At 38.3% G+C, this 12,293-nt stretch overlaps 1 protein-coding gene across 1 annotated transcript in view; it reads left to right on the plus strand.

Moving 5' to 3' along the window:
- Positions 1–33: 33 nt before the first annotated feature.
- The window catches only part of LOC308665945 (vitamin D3 hydroxylase-associated protein-like), a gene marked incomplete at its 3' end in the record, with an annotated part of 48,121 nt that continues 35,861 nt past the window's right edge, over positions 34–12,293 (plus strand). Inside the window, exons 1-3 of the mRNA XM_081324335.1 lie at positions 34–67; positions 6,168–6,438; positions 10,241–10,354. Coding sequence (XP_081180461.1) covers positions 6,229–6,438; positions 10,241–10,354 — 324 coding nt within the window. The 5' untranslated portion in view covers positions 34–67; positions 6,168–6,228. The remainder of the gene's footprint in view (positions 68–6,167; positions 6,439–10,240; positions 10,355–12,293) is intronic.

The following is a 12,293-nucleotide window of genomic DNA, read 5'->3' on the forward strand; positions in this document are numbered from 1 at the left end:
ATGGAAAATAATAAACAATTCAACATAGCACAATTGGGATTGGAACATGTTATAAATTCTTTATAAAGTATGGTTAAAAAGCTTTTTTTCCAGTATATCTTACTTTAGCACATGGCAGAAGTTGGTTGACCTTATTTAGACTTAGAAGCTAAGTGGAGCAAAGCCTGTTTAATATTTGAATGAGGCATTATCAGTCAGCTATTTTCTGGCAGAGGGCAATGACAAACCATTTCCATAACATTGTAAGAAAATTGCATGTATGCATTCCCAAAGTCACAGGGAACTGAGTTTGACTTTATTGGTTTTTTTTAAATATAACTCATCTGAAGAATTCAAAAGGAGCATATATCAAAGGAAATCTACTAATCAGTAGGGCTTAGTTCTCCCAAGCAGCAAGTTAGCTGACAAGTCTTTAATATGTAAGGTCACTGGCCCTTGGCAAAACTTGAGAAATCATAACAATCCAATCATGAAAACTCAACCAGACCCTTCTTAAAGAGATAGTACTTTATTTACTATCAAAATAAGTCCTGGGTGGGAACACAATCTGAACACTGGCAGCAGTTGCGTTCAGAAGTGCCACACCTTAGAAAATTAGTAGCATTGCTTTATAAACTTTGTTAGCCAATGAAAATCAGAGAACAGAATTATTACAATATAAGGAAGCCATCGATCTTCCCTTATTCCCTCCTTCTGTACTTCACATCTCTGTACATGTTTCCCACACTTGCGTGAAATTTGTTCCTGATGCAAACACTGATTATAGAACCGAGATAGCAATAGTTAGGCAAGGCTACACAATTTGTTTCTTTTTCTAGTTCAAGTTACAGAACCCTACAATCCAAATGATACTATTTTTAATCATTGTTGGGTGCTCATTTTTTTAATGTTCTCAATTAGTTTGGCTTTTGAAATCACCTGGGGGAAAAATCATGTTCAAGAAAAGGCTAGACTAGAATTTTACTATCTTCGACCAAGTTTCTATGCATGGAGATTTATTTTGGTTGTGGTAGGGAGAAGAATTTGTACACAAGCATCCTCACCTTTAGCTTAAAATTGTGAATCAAAATGCACAAGTTCTCTATATTGTACATTGTGTGTGAAAACTGAAGCAAAAAATGCCATAGATAACACTGACTGACTATGAAAGACATTGGCAGATTAAAATTGGAGAAAGGACTTGTTTGGTCTAGGCAAAAGTGGACAATTCATAGACTGTTTGCAGCCCTCATATTCTGTGATTGCCCAGCTGAAGTTCTCCAGCAAAAGGGAGACATGTCAATAAAGAGAGAAGGCACTTAACACTGAATAGAGTGTCTGAAGGATACTATTCAATGGGTTGTTTGCAGATAATTTCTCCAGCACTTCTTGGAATATGGATAGTCCTATCCTGGCAATGTGTTCAGAGGTAGAACTGAATGCATGAGAAGCCATGTGCAACTCTTCCCTTCAAGTCATACTGCTGAGATCCCAGGAGAGGCACTCTTCACAAATAGTGTAAAAGGTCTAGAGCATGGAATCCTTGCACACATGTAAATGCTTTTATGTGAGGTAACTCACATGAAGTTACCAGTTGCTAGATTCCAGCTCATGAATTTGAAAGCTCCCCACTAAATACAATTATATTGTATCTCTGGAGAATTGCCTGTTCACTGTAATTATTGGAATTTCTGAGGGGACAGACTGCTCACTTTTCTGTCAGATTTTATACCAAATACAGTATATCAACTGAATAAGTCTGATATGATCATGCAATGTTTTATAGTTATGTGGTCCTTCCAGAAAGTTTTGAAGAAGAGAAATGTCTACTTGTAGAAAAGCCAGTGTTGCTGTAAGCATGCAAGACTTTTTAAAAATTAACTAAGGTTGGGAGTGAGCCCTCAGTCACTTTGTACATTGTTCAAAAATAAATGTACTTATTACCTATCCCTACTTCTAAGGAATGTATTAAATTGCTGGGCCACAATGTGGTCTACTGTAATGATGAGAAGAACTAGGGATGACATGATAGCAGACTTCCAATATTTAAGGGGCTATCTCAGAGAAGAGGGGGACAAACTATTTCCTGAGGGGGCAACGGGTGGAAACCTATCAAGAAGAGATCCAATCTGGAACTAAGGAGAAATTTCCTGACAGTGAGACCAATTAATCCGTGTAATGGCTTGTCTCCAGAAATTGTATATGCTCCATCAATTGAGGTTTTTAAGATGACATTGGACAACCATTTGTCCCAAATGGTATAGGGTTTGCTGCTTGAACAGGAGTTTGGACTAGCAGACCTCCCAGGTCCTTACCAACTTTGTTATACAATATATATGGAATGAAATAATGAAAACAAACAAAATTAGTATTGGTAGTTGGTGTGTTTAGCTTTCTGTATGTGGTTCTAGACTAGAGAAATGAGGCAGACATCTACTTTAAAGTATCAGGTTATCTTTTTCCCTCTTTCTCTTTTTAGCATTTGGATACTGGCTTTCACTCAGGTCAGTAAATGAGAGGAAAAAGTATATTAAACTACAATGGGTAGCCCTTGTAATATAAACAAGTTTTCCCAGTTTGGCATCCTCCAGGTATATTAGGATCACAACCTGGGAATTCTGAGAATTGCACTTCTAAACGTGCTTAGAAGGTGGTAAATTGGAAAAGGTTGCATCTACTGATAGAAGGATTGCATTCACAGCTAATAATAGTGATGCGATTTAGTATTTTTTTTAAAAAAAAACCACCATCCACACAGAGCTCTATTTCCCCCAGCCAAGTGATACAGTCATGCCACTGTTGCACAGCATTTTGGAGGAATGTTTTGCATGGAACATGAAGTGAATCACAAAGTCAAATATGTATGCTTTCATTTTTCAATGTCAATGTCAAGTATTCTTACTGCTACATACTGCCTATGATGAAAAATGACCAAATAGGGTAGGTATAATAACTCTCCAGGAAGAGGTTTCCTCCAATACCAATACATATTAGCCTCTAAACAGCAATTTCATGCAGAATAAACAAAAAGCACCACAGATTTGTAAGAGGTATCTTTAACCCTTCAAAACAATTGAAGGCTTCTGCTTGACATTCTAAAAATTCTGCTTTTTCATATTATTTTTATAAGGGTTATTTTGGTTCTATACATGTACTGCTTTGGTTGATAGTCACAGTACTTTTTCAAAGTTCCCAAGATACGGATGGTTAAAGAACCCTCTAACATGGAAAAGAGTTTTATCTGTGTTGGAACCTGCAGTATCTCTCAGCCAAGCAGAGATGGAAGTGAATTAAATTTCACTTTGGGTTTGAGAATAGGTGATATGGGACATGGAATTTAGTTAACAGAGAGAGAAGAATTTAGGAGTGGAGTTTGAAAGCAACAAGAGAAGGAAGATGGAAAATAGCTTATGAAATGTAACCTTAATTCCAGGGTGGGGAAAGGAATGTAGGCAGCTGGTGGTATTCTTCCTAACTGGAGGAATAATGAAATAGGTTGTTGAGGTACATAGCAGCAATTTCAACCTTTATTTATCCATATATAATTTCTTAAATAGATCCTTTTGTTTATCTGTGGTATCATTCTCTCAGGATCACTTTTCTGTTGTGAATAAGAACCTGACATTGAAATGTTCAAAACTGAGATTAGAAGAAAAATGCATGAAGGAGGCGTTTGAATACTAACTTGGAAGCAGAAACAAATTTTATCTTCAGTATAATTGCTAACAAACACTACAATACAGAACTAATGAGGAATAACGAGCCTCCTTATGGATTTTTTTCCCCTCCTGGGAAAATCATCACAAATCCACAACAAATAGCAAAAATGTGTAAATAAATAACTCAATACCAACTCTTTGGAATCACATAGATAGAATATATTTTCTCTATAATAATTTGTCTTTAACCTGGTCTTTTAGCTTTTCCAATAAGGCACCCATTTTCTAAAGTCACATGGATAGAAAAGTAAAAATACTGACATCTTTTTGTCTTTAAATGTAAATGCTACAGAATTAGTATTAAAAAATATAGCAAGTGCTTCTTAAGTATTTTCATTTACTTTTGGATTCATTTGCCAGAACACAAAAACTAAAAGTAGTCTACTCAGAGAAAAATTACTTAAATCTTTTCACAAATTCTTCCAGAATTTTTTAAATCTGTTTTGTGGCATTTCTTCAGTATTTTTTTCATTGCATTACTGTTGGCATTTATAGGAGGAACAAATGTAGAAATAGTCATTGCTCAGTAAAAATGTAGCCTGTTAAACTGCTTTGACTTGAGGAGAGCTGGCGCTGTAGCCAAGAATTTTGTTCTGATTTACTTAGCAGATTGTAATCCTGCAGGCAGGGTCAACTATTACGTTTTTTTAAAAATGCAAATAACTAACTATTCATCTACTTTAAAAATGTGCAGTCTTGAATAGCTTCAGAAGAAGAAAAAACATATCCAGGAAATGGAACTATTTCCAGTGTTACAGATCTGTGTCCAAAAGTAAATCCTTCTAAACTATGGTTCTCTTGTGGAAAAAAGCCACACATATGCAAAAGGATTTACATTTGATATATTACTTCTGACATTACATGAGACTGCACATTTGATGTAATCAGGGCTTTTTTCCTCATAGAACACCCAGAACGGAGTTCTGGCACCTTTTTTGGAGGGAACCTTGTAGGGTAGGCAAGGTGGGTTGTATGACATGTGTGAGTTCTGGCACCTTTTTCTTTTACAAAAAAAGCACTGGATGTAATGTGGGGCATGCAGGAGAGATCAAAAAAGTCATGTGCCTCTTTAGCATATCCTATGCATGACACCCCCCAAAAATATGGGCTTTGATGACATGGGTGTGACTACCAGATTGGAGCTTTCTTTTTAATACTCTCCCTTCTGCCTGCTTTTCTGTAATGGCCTCCAACTAGATGCAGTGTAGCAAACAGAAAGAGAAAACTATTTTTCTTCATATCCGGTTATTTTTCCTTAAAAAGAAATAAATTTGGATCTTAATTCCAGCTTTCTCAGCCACACCACTTCTTCATGTGCCTTTCTTAAAGAAAAAAGAAAAAAAAGCAAATATGCAATCCTTCGTATGTCTATTTGGATGTCCCACTAACTTTAATTGGGATTATTTCTAGCAAGTAGAAATGCTTTTCATTTTTTTACAAAAGACATTGCAACCTGATATATGGAGAAGGTCTAAGAAACCTAAGAAGGTCTAAGATTTAAAAGAAATAAACATTTCCTTTTTTGAGGGATAGAACAAGTGGTAGGTGAAATCATCAAACAAAGCTGGAAACATGTCAATTGGAATTGGAATGAGGGGTGGTGAAAATAAAACTCAAAGTGGATTTGGATGAAGTGGATTGAGATTAACAGCCACAAGTACCCTGGCTGTTTCCAAGTTCTTGCAGAGGCAAGTGAGATGCCCAGAAAGGCAAACTGAAGAAAGAACATGAGCATTTGCAACAAAGCAAGGACAAAAAAAATATTCTAGTTGACTGATCATCCTGATGACTGCATAGTTGTTCACATTGTGTGTGTGTGTGTGTGTGTGTGTGTGTGTGTGAGTGAGTGAGTGAGTGAGTGATGGCCCTCAAACAGCCATCATGACCTTGTTTTTTTAGATACTGTTTATACATTCAGATTTGAAATATTGGTATGCCATCCCATAGTAAATAAGAGTGTTTAGAAAGAGCACAGAGAAGCAAGTCTGTTAAAGAGAAATAATATCACAGCTATATCTTAGAAATGAAAGAAGCCCAAAGTACATGGTAGAATTTTTTATTGTTGGGTCTGCTGCATAGGTCTATCCTTTGTCATTAGCAATATCTAGTCTATGAAAACATATCTAGACCGGGAGATCACAAAAGAAAACCAAATTCCACATCATCTGGGTGGTTTTTTTTCTTTCTATTCTCTAGGGATGGAGGCATGTAGTAACATTTGGTGGAATTCAGAATGGAACAAGTGGATCATCTTATATTTCTAAAGCGACGTGTTGTATAGTACATCGGAATGTTGTGATGGCTAAGTCAATAAATTGTCACTTGAAAGATTCTTCTATAGAGATACTTTTCTGGAAGTTCTTAATTCCTTATTAGACAGGCTTCTATCTGTCAGTTGCTTCGACTTGACAGCATCTGGGTGGGCTTAAGAATCACCACCCACTTCTCTTCTCTGTCTTTTTCCATTAGCTCCAGGGAACACAGTCTTAGCAGCTTTTTCCGATTCTGAACGGAGAGAACATCGTACACTATGGCTCTAGAGAAAGTTAAGGAGCTCTTCCCAGAGGCTGAGGTTGACAGGCGCCTTATCTCAGGCTTGTTTTGTGGCTCAGCTGCTGCTATTCTGATGTTCAAATGGATGAACCAGCTACGGGTCCAGAAGAAACTTGATGAATTCAAGACCAAGCGAGAACTTGGGTTTCAGCGAATGGAGAAGGCAGCAAGGCAGTTTAAGCAGCAGGTATTACATTTCATTAAAAAAAAAGAATCAGATTTCCTTCTTTTTCTTAATTTTAGAAAATAACTAAGACAGATTTACCTGCAAAATATCTCACTGACCCATATTCTCTGCATTATGGCTTCTGCCTTGCTTAAGAAAATAAATATGCATAAACTATATAGTGGTGATACGGCACTTTGCTTGCCAAGATCTATTTCATATTTAAAGTAATTATTTTGATCTTTGAAAGTACTGGTTTGCTTCAAATTTTGTATAGTGCTATAGTTTTCTTCTCCATATCTTTTGGCTAAACTTAGTTTTGAAGGTTCCTGTTGCTCTGTGTTTCCTATTTAACATTAGGAGGCTCTTAATGTTCACGCGATGGGTCGGACACGACTTCGCAACTAACAAAAATGTTCACACATACTTTGTGTCATGGGGGGGGGAGAGAAGCATAAGATTTCTTTTGCCTTCTCTTCTTGCATTTAAGCTGCCCCCTTAATGCAGCTGTCTCTGCCCACTTCTTAGTAGGATGGTAACAAATCATCCATCATAAAACTAGTGGATATTTGAGCTTAGCATTTGCCTAGTGACCGTTGACATATGCCAGGATTATGCTGAGGTCAGAATGCCTAGGTACAAAGAACAAGTCTCTTGTCTTTCTTCTTGCACAAAAGTCTCTCTCTCTCTCTCTCTCTCTCTCTCTCTCTCTCTCTCTCTCTCTCTCTCTCTCTCTTCTGTGTGTGAAAGAGAGAGAGAGAGAGAGAGAGAGAGAGAGAGAGAGAGAGAGAGAGAGAGAGAGAGATCCAGTATAGCATGTTGAGTTACATTCAATGCTCTTTGTGTAGCCTTCATCCTGCAATATAATATAGAATTCAGGAAGAACTATCCCTAGTTTGGAAAGAATTCCTGCTCCCTTCATTATGTTTCAGTATAAACAAGAATTCTCTGTATCAAGATATTTATATCACACAGAGCTACTGATTGTTGTTAGGGGAAAAAAGTCCTAATTGGAGGCTCTAAGATTGGAACCTGATAAGATTACATGCAACTGTGGAGAGAAAACAGAAAATGAAAGACTAACAAGAGGCTTTTTACTTTCATAAAAGTGAGACTATAGGGCAGGGGTAGGCAACCTCGGCTCTTTTATGACTCATGGACTTCAACTCCCAGAATTCCTGAATCAGCTATGCTGAGGAGAAAGGGAGAGGTTTCAATTCTGGGAGTTGAAGTCCATGAGTCATAAAAGAGCCGAGGTTGCCTACCCATGCTATAGGGGGTGCAGCTTAAGTGGTTGTAGAAAACAAGGTTTGCTGTAGCATTGTGCCTGGATCCCAATGCTGTGCATTGCCAGTGAATCCCAGTTGGTGTAGTGGTATGCAGGAGACAGAATGTGCCTTGGGAGACAGAGAGAAGAATCTCAAACTAGGCAATGGTCTAATAAGAGGCAGCTGAGCCCACAGAAAGATTGGGGGTGTGGCAAGATGAGGGGGAAGTGGTGTACTTTCACACTTGCAAGATTCTGTTAATGTAACCTTATAGTACAATTAGAGCTGGTACTTCTAGGTGTGCTTCATGCCTGGACAACCTTGTAAGGCTGATAACCATCTTGCAAGTCTGAAAATAATAGAGTAACAGAATAACAGGGACCTTGGAGGCCTTCCAGTCCAACTCCCTGGTCAAGCAGGAAATCCTACTGTATACCATTTCAGACAAATGGTTGTCCAATCTCTTCTTAAAAACCTCCAGTGTTGAAACGCCCTTCTTCTTATCCCCCAGGGTCATTCTCACATACCATTACAACTGGGGAATTATGGTGAAGGTGAAAGCACACTTTCTTATGAACAGATCATTTGCTTTCTTGCCATCTTTAGGTGGGAGAATAGTAACCTTTAACTTAGGTTTGTGTTGTGAGATCACCTCTTACCTTGGCTCCTTCCCAGGGACCCCTTTCCAAACTCTTGGCAGATCCTTCCCATCTGTCTTATACCCACTATGGATTCAGTCCAAAGCCCCAAGTATCGACACTGATAACAAAAGCGGGACAAAAGTACTGTCAATGTTGTATGTATTATCCTATCATAAAATAAAATGAATGGTTGAGTAGGAGGGCCAGTGCACTGCACCAGAAACAAAAAAAGCCTGCCTTTTAAATAGGCTGGGAACAGCAATCGCTGAAATGTATAAATACCTCTCCCAACCTACCTTCCCTTGACCTCATTTTTTTGGCAGGAGAGGCGAAGTGCTGAAACCAGAGACCTAATGGAGGCAAAACTGGATCTTTGCCTTGCTGTGTCAAGATGAATAATTAATTGTGAAACAAAGCTGTTTAAAAAACCTCTCTTTATGACATTGTGTGTACGCAATTCCTTAATGTATCGAAATACTATCATAACCGATGACAGCTAGATTGGGGTAGTGGTTAAGGCATCAGGCTGGAAACCATGAGTTCTACTCTATTCCCACCTTAGGCAGAAAGCCAGCTGGGGTGACCTTGGCCAGTCACTTTCTCTCAGTCTGAGAAAGAGGCACTGGCAAACCACTCCTGAGAAACCTTGCCAATAAAACTGCAAGAACTTGTCCTGGTAGTCTCTGAGAAGTGAACATAATTGAAGGAAAGGGGGGAAAAAACCTTAAATAAAGTTTTGCTAAAAAGTAATAAACTGGAATATCAAAATTAAGATTTTTATCTTCCTTTGTCCTCTTACTTACCATTAAGGGTCTATTACTTTTCAAAAAAGGTTAAATGCACTAGATCAAACAGTTATTTATTTCTGTATAAATGACATCATTTATATAGAAGTTGAATAATACGGGGCAAGAATATAGCTCTGTTTGACTCCTCTGAAGATAAGGAGGAAGGTGATTAAACCACCATTACAACAGCCTCTATCTGCGTTTTGATGCAATAGAGTTATGAATCAGAGATAATGAGGATCAATGGATGTTGTGGCTAATTTCCTCCATAGTTTCTCATGAAGAATCAAATTTAAGGCTGTTCTTAAATAAATAAAAGCAACACAAAGTGTTCCTTTGGCAGGGCTAGAATGTCTTTTTAGCTAAATGGTGCAAATTTGCACATTAATCCATGGCGAAATATCCTGATCTAAAACGTATTTGTTGGAAGCTATTTTTAAAAAACTTTAAGCTGCCCAATGATGCTGTAGTTAGCCTCAAAATAGATTGATTGAATAAACAAACAAATGATTGAACAAAGTGTTTCTTCAACTCTCTGCTATTGAGGACCACAAAATAAACATTTAGGAAATTTGGGGACCATCCAATTAAACATTCTCCTCCTACATTTTTATTTTTAAGAGGGTGAGAGTTCACCTTTTTCAGCAAATAAGGTAATCATTATTGTGGCAATTTTATGTGCCTTCCCATTTCCTCTATTTTAAAAGATTTTTAAAACACATTTTGTACGAAAATCAAAATTGACTATTTTTTACAGCTTCCCTTTTTAATATACTCTATGCCCTAATACCAACTGCTCACTCTTGCACATTTTACAAATTTTAGCATTTACTTTGCTACTTTTATGCTCCAGCAAACCAGTTTTCAGCCACTGAACCATTTTTACAGGTCAGCTAACTTGCAGTGCATCCAAAAGATTGAACAAGGCTGGCCAGTTGATTGGCAGTGAAGGTGGGGATTATGGGTAGGGAATGTGGGGATTATGGCTGGGAAATGTGGGCAATGGGCCAGCTGGTGAACCTCCATGCATCATTAATAATCCACACAATGTAGTTTAACAATCACTGGTCTAACAGGTACCCATTTTGCAATAATGTGTCAGCAATATGTTTGTTCTTTGCTGTAGAATCCAGGAATAAAGACTGCTCCAATCCTATCTCTTTCTCTTGTGGAACTAGCTGCAAAGTTACAGGATGGCACCTTGTCTCCAGAAAGTGTTCTATACACCCATATTGAAAAGGTAAGGTTGACTTTAAATGTTAAATTCCAATATGGATATGTGTTGTTTATACAAAACCTGCTCTTCTATTTTAAAAAGGTAAAGGTTCCCCCGCACATGCGTGCTAGTTGTTTCCAACTCCAGGGGCTGGTACTCATTTCTGTTTCAAAGCCGAAGAGCCAGCGCTTGTCCGAGGACGTCTCCGTGGTCATGTGGCTGGCATGACTAGACGCCAAAGGCGCACGAAACGCTGTTACCTTCCCACCGTAGTGGTCTCTATTTTTCTACTTGCATTTTTATGTGCTTTCGAACTGCTAGGTTGGCAGAAGCTGGGACGAGTAACAGGCGCTCACTCTGTTACGCAGCACTTGGGATTCGACCCGCCAAACTGCCGACCATCTGATCGACAAGCTCAGCGTCCTAACATCAAAATCCTTTGGGCAATACAAACCATCTCACACCATAAATATTGTTAGTGATTTGGGCATAAGCTAAGAATGTAAAATCTCTTCTAACTCTGTACCTTTCCCTGATTCTGTAAACTGAATTAGTGGGTGATAACTAGAAGCAATCAGTCTAAAGATCTGACAATAGCTGATTGCTGTAATGATGCTTTAATGGACCAAGAAAGAATATATGATGGACACAAGTTTGTCTCGTTAGGAGAAAGTGAGGGATTTAATCAAGCCAAGTCTTTTAGTCAATCCATGCTGGGATTTAATCTGCACAGGAAACTTTGAGAGCTTACTTTGACCTTTGCGGGTGGCGGTAGGTGGCATCTTCAGTTCCCCCCAAAAACTGTTGAGGAACAGGAAGCCCAGTGCTCTTGGCTTTTGTAAACCCATGCCTGACCCTCAACCTATTTGCATGTTTTGTAAGACCCTCTATCACCAAAACAGCATAATTCTCCAGAGATGAGTCTCCATGGAAACAGAATCCTCAAAAGCATTGGGACCCTAAAACTGAAGCAGTCAAGAGAACATGGATACTGTGGTATTCAAGATAGCATGGGCTTTATGGTACTCAGGGAGATGATGCAGAAGCCAGATTTTTTTTTATTTACATGAACTGAGGGAAAGCTGACTAAGCTAATAGGTTACAATGCTAAATTAATTTCCCCAATATTCTACATATGCATGTGTTTGTCCACACTCCTACCCAGACATTATAAATGAAGCTCAGTCCAATTCAGCTTCAAATCCCTCCCCAGTTGTACAACCTGCCCCAATTAAGCAAATTTCATCCAGCAGTTCAAGAGTTAAGAGGAACTGTTATCCTTTTCCTAGCTCCCTGAATCTAGGGCCTTTGATTTATGTGATCCATGGAGTTATTTTCAGCTGTGGAAGATTTATTACAACTCCTAACAGCTAGGTTACAAGGGATTTCCATTTTTGGAACAGTGTGACTTTGAGACTTCTAGAGAGATGATCAAGGACTGAATGAATGCAGTTGCCTGCTTGGCAGGTGGAAGGTACTGGCATACATGCACCAAAAAGACACTTGAGTGTATTGGATGCTGGGAATTTATTTATTGTACTTATACAGTATTACCTAGCATATTGATTATTCTGGGCAATACACAAAGACATAAACATACAATGATGTATCTGTGACAAAAATGATATATAAAAAGTTGAGATAAAAACAGAAGGAAAAAATTAAAAATGTGCAGCACCCAAAACTAAACTTTGCAGCAGAGCCAGGTTAGACTACGTTAGACAAAAAATGGCTGCCTGGAAAAATTCTGGGAGTTGAAGTCCACATATCTTAAATGCTGCTGAAGGTGAAAAACACTGCTTTAGCTATTATTATATTCTGATTGCTGTGTCCATTCTTTTCAACAGTGTTGTTTTTTTTCTCTGCCTTATTTTTCCCCCCTGCTTTGTCTAAGCCAGGGGTAAGCAACCTTGGCTCTTTTATGACTCGTGGACTTCAATTCCCAGAATTCCTGAGCCAGCAT

This window comes from Vipera berus (assembly GCF_964194415.1).
Source record: "Vipera berus genome assembly, chromosome: 3".
Classification (NCBI taxonomy): domain Eukaryota; kingdom Metazoa; phylum Chordata; class Lepidosauria; order Squamata; family Viperidae; genus Vipera; species Vipera berus.